An 18,662-nucleotide genomic window follows, 5' to 3' on the forward strand; every position below is an offset into this window, starting at 1 on the left:
AATACTGAATTTCTTTGCTTAAGAAAAAGTGCAGTCAAAACACACCGGTAAATTTTGTGTAGCTATTCCAATTTCATTTTTCTTTATTAATTTTGAAAGTGTTACAAAAGAACATGCTTACCAAGCTTAATTACACAATATTGCCTACCAAAAGCAACAGAACCTCAGGGATCTTAATTAGGCAGGATTTGATGGATCATAATCAATTTTTTTGAGGACTCTCAGACACTCCTGCCTTTCAAAAGAGCAGCTTGCTTCTCCCTTGTCCAATTGCCAGGAAATATATACGATCCTCCAAACACTTCCTATCTCCCCTCAGGGCCACCAATTTAAGTAAGAGAAACCAGCTCAAATCGGGTGATTCATACAAGCACTTGACACAACTCGACAAATTCTACACTGATTTACACTTAAGGGACTGTGGCTACAGAGCTCGGAAGAGAAAGGTTGCCTTTTAGAACGGCAGCATTTGCCGGTGATCACCATGAAGTGATAGAGAAGAAAAACATCTTCCTTCATGCCTCTAATGTGAAACACCAGATGTAGCTCTGCTGCTGGAATAGTAGGCAAATGATGACTTGCAAATGATGACTTACAGAAGCCAACAGAGTAACCACTCTTGCTTATATAAGACATTCATGTCTGGGGAGCTGCAATGATCTCATGTGATACAAGCTCTTTTTTTAGACTATAGGAGCTGCTTTGTTTATAACAGGCAGAGTTTCTTACTTTCAAAGCATGTGCTATCTCTGCGTAAAACGTGCATCATAATTAACTGGAATACATCATAATAGAATATGAGGAGTCCTCAGTCTTGCTAATTTGTGTTACCTGCAGCTTGAATTACACAAACTGCTGTGTTTGCTGACCGTGCTTGTGCACTGAAAGGGCTTTGAGAACACTGGTGATGTTGCCTCCTTCAGTGGGAAGCCCTGCTGGTTAGTACAGTTATACAACCTGCTCCCTGTATCAGCTTGCAAAAGCTTCAAACAGGCCTTCACCAGGAGATACCCACAGCTACAGGCCAATAAAGGAGGCAACTACATATTATTAAGAGTAGGGGCCTTGTCATAGGCTAGGACCCCATGGTGCTGCATCTTGGCCAAATAATGAGCACCCACCGTCTGCTTTAGCAAGCCTACCGGCAGGATAGTCAGACGGACAAGAGTCCTTGAAGAAAACATTGGAGTAATGCAGAGGAGAATGGTATTCACGGGAAACCTGATCATTGCAAGAACATTCCGAAGAAGTTAAATGCAGGAGACTTGAGTTTTGTGGGTGTCCACGCAGTGCTGGTGTTACCCTATGTATGGTGACAACAAGAGGAAAAGTGTTGACCTAAATGACGGGGTCTTGCCCCACGGTCCGTGCCAAGACCCCAGCAGCATTTCAGTGGGAGGCAGTAAGGAAGACAACCTCAGCACATGAGTGTTTCAAAGAAGTAAACAGGCATGGACGGATAAACTAATCACAACAGGTAAGTCAGGTCTTCAAACTGCTCTAGTTCAGCTCCTCGTACCGGGTATTCAAACCATTATATTTGCAGTCACATAACTGGATACTAGAAATGAGATTCTGAACAAACATATTTTGATCATGTAGGATTTGATACTGTTAGCAATTACACAAGAATCAGTAGATTCATTTCCTTCAATTCAGCACAGATGAATCAATTGAAACTGGTGTTAATGCAACCACAATTAGGTCTGCCAAGTGGTTATGAAGATTAAACTTCCTCTGTAAACCCTGAACCAACTCGATAACTCCTTTTAGGCAATAATTTTGATGTGCTTATGAAATTATTATTTTCATTGGAACTATCTCCAAGTGGAAAGTATGTGACAGGTGTAAAGCCAGAGGTTAATATAATGCATTTAAACTCATTCTGAATTTTTTAAAAGAGAGAAAAAATGCAGTGTGTAAATCAGTATCAGTAAGGTGGTGCAGAAAGAAACGGTTCATTTGCCAGCATATTCTGGTTTGCCTAAGAAAGTGCAAAGGTGGTCCTTAGTTTCTTCAGATGATGAGTCACTGAGAGCAGCATGGGATGCAGCAGTTCTTTTAGAATCTCTAATTCACTTCCATGAGACTGTAGTAAATTTTCCAGAAGTGTCTTCTGTCCAACACTAAGCATAAAAACAAGTTGCTCACCAATTTTTTTGGAGAAGAAAAATAAGCATGGGACTTGTGTGCTTGGGACTGTTGCATATTACACCTGCAATAAAACTCAAATCTGATGAGTTCAGAGGAGTTTTGTTATCACAGAATTCCTCAAGCAGCAACAGTATGGTATGCTTATGCATTCAAGAAACGTATCTCAATTTGCCCTTATAAATACTAACAGGAAACGTATTCACTATATTTTAGAAAGGTTTGGCTTTTGGCTCTTTTTCTTAAATTTTCTTCATTCTTTATTGCTTGGCTGATTTATTTCCTCTGCTGTGGAAGTTCAAGGGGGAAGCCGAGCTGCTTGGCAGCATGATGTGCTATTGCTAACTCAGCTGTTTACGAGTTTCAGCAGATGTTTCTGCTTCAAAGACAGTGTGAGAAAAGACACATGCACAAATTCCCCTCCACCCCAGTCTGCAGCTTTTCTCTCTCATTTTCGCTGCATTACAATAGCTGCTAAAATCTCCTGCCCGCGCCAACTGTCACAGCTAAACAAGAGCTGGCCTTAGCCAAGACTGGAACTCAAGATTTAAGATGCAAAGAAAAAAAAATTAACAGAAGTGTCAGCCTATGAATGTGATGCGGCACAGAGAGATTTTCACACATAGCTTAGTTACAAATTACAGCTTATTAAATTGGAAAGTAATGAGGATTGGTGTGTGCAAGAGGCAAGAGCACAGCAGCTTTCTGCAGACCATGCCAGGGACCAGCCAGTCTGTCCTCCTGCTCTTTCCAAGATCTCTGCAAAACACACGCTCAAACGTAAGTCAAAAGCACACAAAGCTCAAGAGCTGACTGAATGTTTTCTAGTCACTCTCTGAGAAATGACTCTTTTGTCAGAAATCAAAAAATAATCTCACCCTGGACATCCCGAATAACAGTTATTGAATCCATCTATCCATTTGGAACGGATATAAAGCTGTCCCATGATCACACATCCGATTCAATTTAATATGTGTGGGGCTCTGCTCTATTTACATAATAATGATAGAAAACCATATATCCAACCTGACTGGAATGCAGGGAAGCAGGGAAGAGAGAACCTGGCAGGAAGCAAGACAGCTTTCTCAGCAAGCCTGGCTTATTGCACACATTGGCTAAACATCCAGCATTTGGTTTTGATAAGCATGTAAGAAAGCTTTTCCCAACTATTCAGATTTGCTGAGCAAACAAATTCAATGCCTTCATTTGGGCAGGAAATATGCTAAGAATGACCTTTCTCTTGGTACTTTAGCCCTTCTGCTTCCCAATAGACCCAAGAATTCCGAAGTAGGCAAAAAAAAGAAAATTAATTTGTTGGAACTAGGCTGGAACTTCTGTAGAGATCATGGATGAATCGTATTTTATGCACCTTGTTATCTCATCTCTATTAATTAATCTCTTGACTTGGAGAGAAAGCCCATGAGAATGCCTTACTCCTTGGCTAATACCATGTTCAGTTATCTACAAAACTAATGTAGTATTCAGAATGGTCAGGACTGAATTTAACTCTGTTTCTGTCAAAACCCAAGTTCATTTCAATGGTGTGTAACAACAGGTTTTCCAAAAATCTCATCCTAGATTGCAATGTCTCCTTCTGAATTTCAAAGAGAAAAGCGAATGTTGCAACAGACCCGTAAGAAAGAAAATTCCTTGCATCGAGGCTCTTTCATAGCACTCGGGCAGATCCTGTTTGTTTTTGGCCTTTATCTGCTAAGAAATAGGTGGCTGTGCTGATACCAAGTTAGACACCAAGTCCTACCAAACCTGTCAGCAGATGACAGTGGTTTATTATTTACTTGGATTATAATAGGGCCAAAGAACTTTAGTTATGGATCATGGCCTCACAGTTGTAGGAGCTATATGAAAAGTAGGCAGAGGTACATTGTCGTGATTATTGCTGTAATTATCTCAAATTTGATCTTTCTGAACTCGCGTTACTGAGATTACTGAAAAGAAAGGGTCCTTGAGCCTCAGTGAGAGCCCTTGTTCATGGGGGCTCCTAGGGAACTCACTTTTCCCTAATGCACCAAGAGGTGCCCATTAAGCGGAACCCACTTAGGATTCACAAGGGTCAACAGGTTGCTCTGCTCCCCACAAGCACCAAGGCAGCCAGACACAAGAAGCAAACACTCCTCTGCAGCAGTTTGTGCAGACACACGGACCAGGCAATGGCATCTACACATATGCCTCCTTCCTGCAGGCAGCTTGCTCTTAAAAGAGATATAAAAGATATTCATCCTTTCTCCCTCCCCAGTTGAGCCTTCATAAACACTCCTGACATTCAAAGCAGCAAAAGAGGGGCCATATGAAAGGCTCCTTCAGGAAGCAACCTTCTGACCTTCGTCTTCTGTGCCCTAGAAAAGATCCCGTTTCAGGCGCAGCTGGCTGATCCTGCACCATATGCGCAGATGTGCGGTGTCTCTTTGGTACCCACCGTGCACATGGAGACATCTGTGCCCCAACCCGACCCGAAGCAGGCGCTCGGAAATAAAGGGAAATCTTAAAAGGCGAAGACAGCAGAGAGAAACTATCTGATAAATCAGACGAGAAAGGGGGAAAGGAAAGGGTTTTTAAAGCAGCAGTTAAGGACTTAGCTATATTATTCCTGATGTTATTATTGAAAGCCACATGCACACATTCCCGTGCGTCATCTGAAGCAGACAGATGTGCATCACAGCAATGACCGGCCTGGAAGCTCCCAGGGTTCTCCTGGTAATTTGCCAGCGGCCTAAAAGACTGCACCACATCTGCATGATGCTTAAAATAAAATACTCAGCAGGCCCTGACATTTGTTCATATGTGACTTATAAATGAATGGAAATTGTTCCTCTCTTGGGTTTCAACACCAAAAGAAATCCAGCGTTGGTGTCTTCCTCCTAAAGTAGCTTTCCAGTTTGTACAAAGCAATTTCTGGAGAAACAGATGTGACCTCCTGAAAATCTAAATAATTTCCCAAGCCTCTAATGTTACAGCAGTGGCATCTTAGCCCTGAGTCCTTCTCAATTATCAGTCAGAAAGATGAACAACTAATAAAAAAACCTGACCCATGAGTGACAAATATCTTAAACATGGTGAAAACTGCAGGGCTTGGAGGTGAGCAGGCACCACCACCAGTCTGCAACCACACGGACCCCAAACCCTGCCAGGGAAAGGTGACACACATTAAATAAAACTTAACATTATCCACTCTGCTTGTAATCTGTAAATATTCTGCTGTATGTCCTTATATTGGGCAGGGACTGACTGTCTTCAGGCAAGCTAGACACACGCTGTGCAGGACTCACCGTATTACAAGTTTGTGATACATTGCCCATGTGGGCTTTCCTTTTATTTTTAGTCTCAAGAGAAGGTCACTCCATGGAAGCCACCTGAGACGAACCGCAACCTGCTGCCACCAGCAGCTCCCTCCCTGGGAACGCAGCGATGCCCGGGCAAGGCTTCAGCAACGGCAGCAAAAGGGCCCCCGGGTGCGTGGCGGGGGGACGAGGGACTGCGACGCAGCCCGGGACGCAAAGCCCGCGTGTAGAAGCGCTTCCCTGCACCACATATGTGACTGGAGAGGCGGGAGCCCACGGGCCTCCTGCAAGGCTCCACGCTAAGGGGATATGAGGGGCTCCATCACGGCACCTTCCCGCTACGTCCGCTTTCCTGCCGGGCCTCTCCGTTTCTCTACCCAGCCACGGGGACAGATGCTCCCGAGCCCAAGTGGCAGTACAGAACAAACTGCACCGCAAACAGGGGGGCCCTTTCACTGAAGCAAGGCTAAGATACAGAAGCAGCTATAAGAATAACCACAGAAATCTTTTCACCTGTCCTGAGGGCACACTCCACACCTACCAGAAATGAGAAGCAACCTGGGAAACCAACTGCCCGAGTGATAATCTAGGCCTCCTGGTCACTAATGAGCACGATCTGGCCATCCTCATCACCAGCCACCCGAGCCGCAGCACAAGGTGCGTGACCAGGGACACCGGCATTGCTGCCTTCAAGCTGTTCTCAGTTACCTGCTTTAATGGTCCAATCCATCTGAATAAATCCAAGTTAGGATGCTATGGCTTTTGCATTTAGTGGCACAAATTTCAGGGAACAAATAATACTTAAGTTGAAAAGCATGGCCCACTTAAATTTTTAAAATCTAATGGAAGACAATTTTTGATGTTCTCTAGCTAAAATATGTCCTTTTTTACTATTTATATAGTATGCAAGGTATATTAGTTGCTAAGTGATGTTGCATCTGCATATAAAGTACTTGCCTCGGAATGCTTACAGTGTAATTACATCCATGCATTAATGATGGTGGAAGGTTGTAAGAAACAAAAGGCAACATGGCAGTGAAAATGAGCGGTTATGCTGAGCCTGGGGTTTTGTTTCCAGGGATTCAAACAGGAAAGGCTGCAGCAGGTAACCATGGTAGGTCAGGGAGATTTTCAAGTAAAGGAGAACGGAGAGAAAGGCCAGAATTTCCTGTCCGTGGGCTGAACAAATTCCTTGGCGCACCCCTCTGCACTGCGATCCGTATGAACCTTTGGAGGAGGCAGCACTCCCATGCACTCAGCATCTACTATGAATTTAAGCAATAAGAACTAAAAATCTATATTTAGTTGCTTTTCAAAAACTCTTTTGGAAAGATAGTGGAATACACCTCTCTGCTTAAATGAACCAACATACTTGGATGTTCACTGAGTTCAGTACAAGATTAACCTATGCTGATGCTGGAACTCAAAACATCTACTGTGATCATGCTACAGAGCAGTTCACATTGCCTAGATAAACTACATTGCTAAACTACTCTGAGAAAGCTGGTGGCAGTTCAGAAAGATCCCTTTATGGACTTGCAATTCTTGGCCAAATTAAATTAACTTAATAGAATATTTGTGCTCTGCACAGAGAGCTCCAAGTGCCATTCAGTAACCACTGTAGTGCCCACTCCATCATATGCTTTTCTTACGGGGATCACCATGCAAACACATGCCTTGCAGTCACCACTATCTATTTAAAGAGGAAATCCATATACAAAGTTATGCAAACACATTGTAAAATCTCTACTCCAATGCATTAGGTGATATATGGTGATAGGGTGGTGGGGATCAAGGTTTTTCTCTCTCACTTCTTTCTTGCATGTTAACATGGCATTTAAACCTCAGCTTCTCATGCTTTTGAAAGACAGGGACTATTTACATACGCAAATGAAAGAGGTGTTAATTAAAACATTGACTTTTATTTGCATAATCGGTGCTAAAAATATTTTATAGGTTAATTAGACTTCATGCAAATGGGATAAAGAAGATTTAATTTCATTTTTGATAACCTGACTATTATTGTTCCGCGGTGGCAAATACACCCAGAATTACATGCCAATTCGAAAGCCAGGTTTTCCCTTCCAAACATATTTTTATAACTTCTGGCAGGCTCAAGGGATTTCGTTTCCTTTTCCCTTTATGGCCCCTACCCCCTTCCCAGCAGCCTCTCCACTGAAAGCCTCACGGATGGCAACGATATCAAGCATGGAAGCATTGAATCAGTGAGCTGCTCCTGGCAGGAGACGTCTCCAGCCTTCAGGTAGTGTAATATTTACTATGGACACAACATAAACCCAGGTTCCTCCAGCCTGGAACAGGGCAATGCAGCTACATGGGAAAGCACTAACCAGCCTAGCATCCACTGAAGATTTTATGATACTCTTTAATGAGCCCTGGTCTGAGACTAATAACCACGTGGAGAGCTGGTGCTGCACAGATCTATACAATGAAAATGCTCTGCATGGACTAATGCACAGGAGTGTTGTGAGAATTCATTAAGATGACGCCCAGGGAGAGCCAAATGATTTCCACTAAAACCAACATTACGCGCCTTCATTATCCGTCCTGAAAGACAGTCAGACTTGCTGAAAAATCACTGGCATATGCTTTAATGCTTGGGGAACAAAAACAACTCCCAGTAAAAACACATCGAATGGGCGAGGAGCCACAGGCAGGTCAATCACTGCAGTGCTCCGGCTGTTATCAGCAGCAAATGCAGCCTTATCCTCTGCCCCCCAAAGCAAGAAACTGGCCACAAGATATTTATGGAATAGCCAAATGGGCCAGAAGAGAGAAGTCCTTCAAAGCCCAGAAAGCTGAACTCCACAGCAGAGTAGGATTTATATCATGTACTGGCTAGCAAATGAATCTCAAGTTCTGGAAGAAGCAGCTCATTACAAAAGTAGATTCTTTTATATTACATACAAGGCAATAAATACTGAAAGCCTGGAATAACCCCCTGTGCCAAGCCTAGAAGCTACAAGTCTTACTGAGGAAGAATTACTTGGTGTCTGGATGAACCAATCACAGAGGCTGTGGTATCTTCGGAGGAACAAGGTCAAAACTATCAACTATTACTACATTCAGCAAAAACCTTTAAAATTACAGATATTCATATTCATGCCAAAATGCCCTTCCTCCCCCTAATCTATGCCTATTCTTTTCATTTTGAAATTTGAGCTGATGAATTTTATTACCTGCAAAGTGAGATGCCCTGCTATAGATCAGCAGATGGTACTGTACTTTGCATAAGTGTCTCCAGATTTCCAGGCTAGAGGTTTAATAGCTACGAGTAGTGGTTAATATGAGCCCTCAGTCTTTCAACCAATGAATGTTATCATGGATATAAATGAGTTTAATGTGCCAAGAATATGAGGTTTCATACCTGTTCCTTGAACTTGGTGCTATCCTCTGACAAATAACGGTCGTGGTCGAATGCTTCCCACCGTTCCCCACCTCCTGTTTCACGTCCCATTGCCGGGGGTCACTTGTCTTGGCACCAAGGATGTTTACACCTTTTTTCACCTTTGCCCTGTTGGAAACAGAAATTATAAAAAGTTTAGAAACGAGTAATTCAGGTCTGTGATCTTCATGATGTAGCTCAGGCATGGAAAATTCAATATATCAGTAAAGCTAAGTATTAGAGATGCTTTCAATCCACAAGCAAACAAAAGGAGTGATATGAATATAGACCTAAGGCAAAGTGTTACTTTTTTGGAGAACATCAGCACATTTTGTGTCTTTATATTTTCTGACAACAGCAGGCTAGAGCTATGATAAAGACCTCATGTGTAGGCAAACCTGCACTCAAGCTTCTTTTCTCTTCTGGTAATCATTTCTATCAAATGAAAATCTGTCCCCATGTCAAAGAGTCAGTAAAGTTCTGTTCATCTGCAGAAAGACAACCAAGCACTTGACCACCACACAGAGGAATACTGGAATTTTTAAAAATAATCTATTAGTATTCCTAAGAAGATATTCTTCTTAGGTATCAGTGGACCGGTTCATTTTGTTGCTTATCTACCTAGCAATTCCCTCTTAATGACAGCATCCCAAGGAAACCAAATCCCTAATTTAAATTAGTGGCCAGGAGAGCATATGGCTATTGATTAAAACACGAGTTTGTAACTTAGTGATGTTCTTACAGGATGCAAACATCTGTCATTATTAGTTGTTATCTATCATGGGAAGTTAATTGTATTTATCCAGTGATGCTAATAACATCAGCAATGACTGTATGGAGGCTTAATTAAAGAACATTTGCTTAATTAAGGAGCATTTGTATTAAAAACTACCAGCAAAGATGCTATTTGGATGCAGACTGTTTAACTGCTTATCGTAAGATCTATTACAAAGCATCAGGCATGAGAAGTGGGGAGATAGTCACAGAGGGTTCCTCTTCAAAGGACACCGAGGAACCCACTTCTGCCTGGGATGAGCCAGGTGGGACCACATGGCTCTGAGACCGGCTTGGCCTCAGCATCAGAGGGAGGAGGTATCAGAGCATGGTCCATATGGCCTCTAACCAGCAGAGACTGGCTTCACCACAGCAAAGCATGGTGAAAAACCGTCATTTTCTAAAACACTTATGCAACCCAGTATTTTAGTGATCAAGAAGAAAACTAACAATTACTGAGATGCTGGGCTCTTCTGTAAAGATTTCTAAGGGACCTGAGTCCCTTAGAAAGTCCAGCCTTTTTGCATCTTTAGATTGCATCTTTTAGATTTGCATCTTTTGCATCTTTATTAAAACACTTTACAAAAACATAAAATCATAGAATGCTTAAGGCTGGAAGGGACCTCTAGAGATCATCTAGTCCAACCCCCTGCACACGCAGGGTCACCTAGAACACGTGGCACAGGACTCCACAACCTCTCTGGGCAACCTGTTCCAGTGAACATAGTCATAAATAAGTGGAGGGCTCACTTTTCTTCTTGCTGCAGTTTTTTTTAACACTGAGACAAAACACAATTAATTTAAGGCATCCAAGAGGAAAACAAATATTTTTCTCAGTATAGAAGCAAAGCGCTAAATCCTCTCACTTGAAACACAGAACATCACGGAGCTTCGCCAGCTGCTCTAGTAAACAGTCTTGCTGTTTGCTTCACAGTCTTGCTCTAGTAAAACTGCTACAAACCTGCGGTATCTCTAGTGCCTTCAGATCAATTACTCAGAAATGAAATCAGAAAAAGCAAAGGGAAAATCTAATCCATTACTGAAGGTTCATTAAAGCATTAAGCTCCATTAACTTTTCCATCACACTAATAGTTTAAATAAATGAATAATGTAAATACATTTCATTAATATGAAAACACTACTATTGTTCTTGAAATTTGTATAATGCCATAAGCTTGAATTTGGTAGTATGTATGAAATGTTTCTTTTACTGTCATTATTTAGCCATTGGAGACAAGTAAAGACAGATTATTTAGATACCTTGTTCTGCGGTGCCTTAAGATGGGCTTTGAAATGACATAATGCCCATCACAAACAGGTACCTCAGGGGTAGATTTTGACCAGAATTACAATTTCTTCAGCAGATGCAAGCTGCATTTTCCACCATGCAGCTTGACATAGTCAATACCTGGGCTCCTGTTAATTAGGATGGACATTTTGTATGGACAAGTCAGTGGCAAAATCCACTGCCAGAGAATGATAGACCACAGCCACGACAGCATTTTGTTAATTAACTACAACATGGGGCATTAAGTTGAGTGGTTTTCACATATGCCATTATATAATGCCCATTAAAAAGAAAAAAATCTATCCCAGGGTAAAGTAGGTTATGTTTAGTGAGAAAAATCAATGTTGTGATTGCACTTAGCACTGGAATTAGGGTATGCGCACCCAGAAGATTGAACTTCCTAAATAAATATGCAGAAGCACAATTTGCAACTCTCCCTCTAAAAAGGGCATTGAGTTTTATATAACAAGGTCAATGGATGAATCAGAATTAAGCTGAGCCCCATGCATTTTTAAATGCAGTCTGTGCCCATATGCTACGAATGTTTTCACTTACATTTTTATTTACCTAGTGTTTGAGTGCTAGCAAGGAAAAGTGTATTTAATTTCTTTCCAAAGATTCAATGACTTTGTTGTATGCCTATGATTAAATATTAATTTTTTAAATCAATAATGACAGCTTTGTATATAAAAATGTGCAAGTTACAGTTCCTCAATACACCTTGAGACTAAAGATTTGGAGGCCAAATTGCTCGACAGCCTCCTGTATCTACCCATCTAACCCATGCCCTTCGTGTCCTTTCATCCAATTGCTTTAGGGAGGGAGGTACATGGTGACAATAATTGGAGATGTCAAACAGTTGAAATGCTCCAGGTTTCATCAGCACAGGGTTCCCTGCTCCACCTGGAAAATTCTGCTGTTCAGAGGAGACGCCTGCACTGGCCACGTTTCCCCAGCTCTGGAGAAAGTGGCTTTGGTGCCAAGCTGTGGAGCTGGGATCTGCTGCAGAGGCTCCCCCAGCTCCGCTCACTTTCCTAGGAGAGAGGCAGGATGCACAAACCCAGCACGGTCTCAGGAGCACCAACCCCCCACATTTAGCTAATTCAACTCCGCTTGGTATTTTTCAGCCTTTACTTCACTGTTCTCCACCTCTTTGGGGATCCCCTGTTCATCAACGTGATGCTCTGCAGATGGTTAGAAACGGGTTGAGGCTCCAAGCAAAAAGGCATCCTCCCAAAGAGGCTTTTCTAGGAGTCAAAATCCTCTTCTCCAACATTATTCCAGACAACTGGAACATTCAACTGGAACTGGAACTGCAACTCCAACATTATTCCAGACAACTGCTGCTTTTTCTGGGTGTATGATCAAACACTCTGCAGGGAGGTAACAGTAACCAACTTAAAGCCCCAAGTCCACTGACTAGCAATAAAACAAAGGCCCTTTCCTTTGCCTAGGTCTGAGCACAGACCCTGCTACCAACCCACCTACGGACGCACAGGACTGCAAGGGCATCTTATTTACGTGAATTTGATGATCTCTGTGCTGCAAGTTAAGCACAGGTTTTGATCTTGCAGAGCTTGCAATGGAAAGATGAAAGGAAACGTCTGCGAGAGAGGAGCAGGGCAGCCCCAAAGCCAAGAGGGCACCAGCAGAGCTGGGCTGGGAGCTTGGTGAACTCACGGCACCCAGGACAGGGAGGGACCTTCTTGCTCGAACCTCTGAGGTTATTAATTCACACGGTGTGGGAGAAGGGAGGGAAATCTCTGCTCAGCTTTGTCTCAAAATAACCGGGCAATTTCTCCATCTTTAATTCTCTCGGAGGGAGAAGTTAAAATTTTTGCTGGCACGCAGAACAAGCAGCATCTCAAAGACATCACAGAAAAAAAGACTCCTGTGGCTCACCTAGAAACCACTACATTTTGTCAAGACTAAGTAAAAATATTTACTTGTTTTGAAAGTCTCCCAATAACTGCATTACTGTAAATTCACAATTTCCAAGCAAACATTCTATTTCCAAATTGAAGTAATTGCATGTGAACATTTTCATTTAGCACCTTATCTTCCTAATGTGCACAACCTAGAAATGATACTTCTAATTAATCCACTCCAATCAGCTACAGAAGAAAATCCAGCTGTTCCATTTTTTCTGTCCTCAAATTACAAGAAGTCTCAGTATTGTTTAAAAACAACACTCAACAGAGAAGAAAGGTGGTAACTGAAAAGCAAGAATCAGCAAGAGCCAGAGCTGAAGATGTGATTTATGATTTCAGGAGTCTCTGAAGCTCAAATTGCAGATTCCTATTTAAATTTGAATCTTGCCTCACTGTTTCTGGCCATGGAAGGGTCCCAGCACCTGCAGCAGTGCCTGAGCACCTCGCACCAGCCTCTGCCCGCTGCGGTTTTGCTGACGTGGGCTGATCCGAGTCGGCACCAGCTCCAGCTCCAGAGAAAGTCACCCCCAAAGGGCAGATGCCAGGAGCAGCCCTGGGGCTGGGCACAAACCCTGAGCACGGGCTGGTTTTGGAGCTGTGCTCACTGCTTCACCCAGGCACCCTCTTCAGTTCAAGAAGCTGTATCCAAGCTGCTGTGCAGAAAGACTTTTCTTTAGGAAGTATCTAAATGTAAATATTAGAAATAGATGTTGGTCCAGGCTAACTTGGAGGATCAGCTCTTCTCTAGGGCAGTCCCTGATCATAGGCAAGATACACATGCCATGATGGGGCAAAGAGAGGATGCTGCTGCTAAAGTGTCTGCATTTCCACATGCAAATCCCTGTCTATTCATATTTGCCAAGTTGATGCTTCAACTTAACAAACACTGACCCCTTTTGGTCGGTCTTCTTCAGTGCCTCGAGGTTTCTTGCAACTATCTGCTAACCCTCCTGAGCTACCCGACCCAGGGAAGCGCTTGGCATTACTGATCCTAAAGGTTATGCTGTAAGAACTGATTTTACTGCATCTCCCGAAGCCCAGAGAGCCTCTCCTAGTGGCTCTTCCTGGGCTGCACTTTACAGTAAGTCTCTAACCTTCCCGAGCGCTGCCAAAAACATTTCAACTTCTTCCTGCCATGATTTAAGTCCATTCCTTCCCCTTCTTTGTTCCCAGAGTGAATCAGGAGATTAAAGCCAGCTGCAGGAACCCATAAAACTCAGGCAGGAGACTACCACAGCAATTAAGCAAGATTTGTTTTATTAAGTAAGTCTTTTTCCTTTCATTTTTCTCTGTGTAATGAGTTGTTAGATCTCACCACAGATCTGAGCAAGCAGGGGACATCTGCCTCAACAAAACAATTCACTAGAAGCCTCATTGCTGGTTTTAGTTTTCTTATACTTCCAGAGTTAAGACATGGGCTAATCATTCCTAAAAGGGAAGATCCTGTTCCTCAGAGCATCCTTTCATCTCCAAGGATTTGCTTCCTCATGGAGTATCAAGAAAAGACCTTCAGAAAATGGTGTTTGAAAAAAGAGGTAAACACTCTAGAAAATGTCAAAACAGTTAATTTCTAGATGTTTATCTCTCATTTTTGGCCCCTTCCCCTTTTCCTTTCAAGTCTTAAAATGTTGGTCCATTTGGAACAACTTTGAAAAAAAAATGCTATGTCAAAACAAAAATGTGAACTGTTTTCCCCTGAAAATGCTGCAATCAAACACTTAAGAATCTCTCAAACAGAACGCTTGAGCATTTTGAATATAGGTTTAATTTTGTGAGCAGCTGAGAGATTTCAGTATTTCTGAAACTTCCTCTGTCAGCTGAATTGGGCTAAATTCAGCTGCCCCAAAACTGCATATTTTGGTAACTTCACTGTTCATCAAAATTATATAAATTCTTTCCAATGCCAGCAAGGAATCAAGGGACTCAAAATTGCTCAGGGGCTGTTCTGTTAGAGTGTGTCTTATATTCCCTGAGATACTAGAAAAATTAACTGTCCTTTAATTCAATGGCAATAGGTGCTTCATATCCATGAAGCAGCCTTGGAGAGCTCAGCTGCAAGGCACGAGGTGGATGCTGTCAGCTCTATTTTTATTAAAAAGAAAAAAAAAAAAGGGATGTTCCATTTCTACAGTTAACTCTTTGCTAGTGCTGTTCCCTGTGGTATCAGATATCCCATTATTCACTTTAGTAGAAAAGAAAAAGATATGGTTTCTGTTAAACTTGGATTTCACTACGTAAGTTGCTGAACTAGGCAATTAAGCTTCTAGTATATCTCATGGCAAAACTGCTTTACCCAGCATTTAAAATTAATATCTTTTTCTCAGTGCTGATAATAGGATTACAGGAAAAAAATGGAAGAAAAAAAAAAAAAAGAAAAAGCAAAACAAACATATATAAGCAGGAGGGAGTTATACAACACAGAGAATCTGTATCTGTCTTCCTGACCGAGAGGAAATTGCGTCTGAATTTACAACCTGTTACGATCCTGCCTGAAGCAAAGGTAAATGGAAAACTCCTGATGTTCACTTGGACTCTTCAGCTCTGCAGGCTCTCAGAGAAACCATCACATCTCAGCCCAGAGTATTTAAACTGGAGACAGCTCATAGGAGCCCAAAACCCAAGGGAGCTCCTGCAATGGTTATAGACAGTCCTACTTAGATTCTGTTCTGCATAAGTGCATTTATTTAGGTGGCAAAACCACCAACGCAGAGCTCAGGTCATCAGAGCAGTAACAAGATAAGACGCGGAGAAAAAGGTGGTCCATGGTCGAAGAAAGCAAAATCTTGCCCCAGGCCCCACTGTCCACCATACTCCTCTGATTCAAAGTCTCAAACTTACTTTGGACAAAGCAGTTGTCACCAACTCCCACAACTAAGTTTTGGAGGTTCAGTGGGCCAATCTCAGCTCCAGAGTCAAACAACTCTGAGACCCACACAGAGGAAAGGCAGAAGAGGGAAAATAAGGCAGAAAATGGGCGCTTTCAATAAGAACAACCCTGTGCAACTTCTTGCAATCATGCCTGGGGTTAGCATCACAAAACACCAAAATCCCTTTCTCTTAGGGAGCATCCAGACTCTGTTACGAAGAGCACTGTCCAAGTACGGACCAGAAAGATTTTTTTTATAATCTCAAAACAACCAACACGCACATGTCAGAGCTCATGGCCTCTGCAAGGACAGCAAAGCAGCTGATGCGCAATCACGTCTAGTTAAATCCCTGAAAAGTTTGCTGCAGGATCAGTTCTTAAAGGTGAAGACTTTCGTAAATGAGCAATTAATCCTTGTATGAGTAAACATGGGACATGATGCCTTCTGCTCTGCTGTCTGTTGCAAAGTGACTCAGAAGAGGCAGCTGTCTCACCCCAACACGTGCTTGAGAGCGACAGACAGGCCTGGGAGCTGAGGAAACAACAATGCGCCCAGGGGAATCCACAGCACCAACTGCACGAGCTAAACACAACTCCGACCTCCAGGACGAGGAAGGGACACGCGCCCTTTAAACATCTAGAAAGTGAGGTGCCATGCGGTCAAATAAGTTTTTCAAATTCATGTACTTCAAAACTTGTGTAAGTGATGAAAGGAAAAGGCAGATTATCAGCTGGTTCATCCCAAAACACAACACTCTCTTTTGTACTCTAGTGGAGCTTAAACGGACTATGGGCTGGGGCATTTCACTGTTGTCCCTCAGAAGATCACCTCCTAGATGCTTCCATGCATTGAAATGAGAATCATGGCAATTGGTTTCCCTTATACGCCTTGTATCATAACTCCGATGTCTGTAATAGTTCTTGCTTTGCTTGACAATAGTTGCTTTAAGGCACATTAACACTGCTGTTATTTTTTATTTTGTTTCAGAACAAGAAAACCTGCTTTAATCTATGTGTTAGGAGCATGCTAGACACGTTACAAAGATAGTCCAGGGGGACAGAGTGCACAGAACTGCAAGCTTTTATGTTTGAATTCAGCCTTGATCTAGCAAAAGCCGCCAACTGATCTAAACTGCAGCCCTGAATTGGGCTCTTTCATTCTCTAAGCTTAGCCTGTAATAGGACAGAGTTCTGTGCCTTGAGGCATTTGTAGGTGGTTTGTGCTTGGGTACAGCTCTGAAGTCAACACAAATGCTGCTGCCGACCTCAAGGGCCTTGGATCAGCTCTTGGAGAGCACGTGGGCACCAGGGCACGTGGTGGGAGCCCCCTCGCCCACCCGAGCCCCACAGCAGCGCTAATAAATGACGGCTGTGATGTGGTTCAGGGAGTTTAAGTACTGTAGAAAAATGCCTGCATCCTCTTGAAGTTTCTTTTGTAATTTAAACCCGTATTTCCCTCTTTTCAGAAAATAACTGAGTGGAGAGACAGCCACATATTTTTCTGATCAGAGAGAAACACTCAAAACCCTGGCAGGTTTTGCCTTCGGTATGTATGTCTGTATACACACACATGCCCATCATTTCATGCACAGATTTCTTCTTCCTGTCCTCTCAGTCTTCTCCTCTTCCTGTCAGTCCCTCCAGATTAGCTTTCAGCTGTTTTTGTGTATCTCTGCATCTCCTCTTGTAACGCTCCTTTCTCATTCACTTCTTATTTATTTTCACTTTCCTCTTTCATTGACAGATCTGGCTGAGCTGCTCAGTCACCACTGAATTACAGCTGAACTTCCAGCCCCCCCATCCCTGCTTTTCTATAGCAGCACAGAGAGTGAACTCTGCATCCAGTCCTAGACTTTCAGCTTATTTTTTTAATTCAGTTTGCAGCTGGGTCACATCACAGTGCGGAGGTGTTTATTTTATTTTATTTTGTTCTCCAAAGGAAATGTAATGTCAAAATTACATTAATTTCTGGTAATCATTTCCAGTAAGTGCAGACTTACAGCCCATCCATTGAGGCTTCTAGGTGATATAAGCACAGGCAAGGAGGGCTCCTCTTGAGACTGGGAAGCTATGGTGTCTGAAAGTATTTGCTAAGTTAGATGAAAAAACGCTCAATTCCTACACGATTCTTAAGTGGAGAAACTCTTTCCACCTCATTATGTTGCTGTCTTTCCTGATCAGTTATCCTGCTCCTCTCTGGGACAAATTCTTTCCATTAAGAAGCTGATTTGTCTTGTTGGATCTAAATAGCCTCAACTAAGGTATTGCAACAAAAAGAGTTCCCTTCAAGTCTTGGCATGTTAGATAAAGTGGGGTCCAATTCCTCTTAGAGGAAACCAGGAATAACTATTAACTGTAATAGCAATGAGTCTTTTCAGCTGTAGGACTGTTGCATCAAAGGTTTAGGTGCTAAGAACTTGTGTAGAGACTCACCTGGTTGCGTCTCTCTCGCCTTTGGTATGTGCATGCTGTGGTCTGTCTTATGGCAGGTTCAAATACCGAATTCTAAGAGGAAAGGCACCTGCAGAGCATCTCAGCCAACTCTGTCCTCTCTGCCCAAAAAAGGCTGTCAAACTCATCTTTAATACTGATTACAGACTACCAAAGAGAGGTCTTTTCCTGTAAAAACTCAGCAGCAAGAAAGGGAGTAAGGACAACAATGAAAATCATGCCTTTTTTTTAAAAAAAAAAAAACACAAGTACTGTTTGCCCTTTTTAAAAGGTTAAAAAGATTTTTTTTTTTAGGGAGACTGTTGCCTTAGGACTGAGTGGGCAGAGGTCTGTGCATTAGAAACCACAAGCCCTTTGTTTATCACTGTACAGTTACAGGATCAGGTTTTATACCTTTGATTTGCTAAGTCCATTTGTGTCATCAATATTATCTCAATAACCACTGTCAGACAACCCCAAGGGCACCGGTTCCCTTGTGCTATCATCAGCCATTTCAGCA

At 42.5% G+C, this 18,662-nt stretch overlaps 1 protein-coding gene across 1 annotated transcript in view; it reads right to left on the reverse strand.

The window, feature by feature from the left end:
- Positions 1–18,662, reverse strand: part of TMEM132C (transmembrane protein 132C) — a 175,796-nt gene that overhangs the window by 67,640 nt on the left and 89,494 nt on the right. The window contains exon 3 of the mRNA XM_088532499.1: positions 8,836–8,982. Within this exon, the coding sequence (XP_088388625.1) occupies positions 8,836–8,982 (147 nt within the window). The remainder of the gene's footprint in view (positions 1–8,835; positions 8,983–18,662) is intronic.

This window comes from Tinamus guttatus, unplaced genomic scaffold (assembly GCF_059628265.1).
Source record: "Tinamus guttatus ecotype Peru unplaced genomic scaffold, ASM5962826v1 Tinamus_guttatus_pri_ptg000459l, whole genome shotgun sequence".
NCBI lineage: Eukaryota > Metazoa > Chordata > Aves > Tinamiformes > Tinamidae > Tinamus > Tinamus guttatus.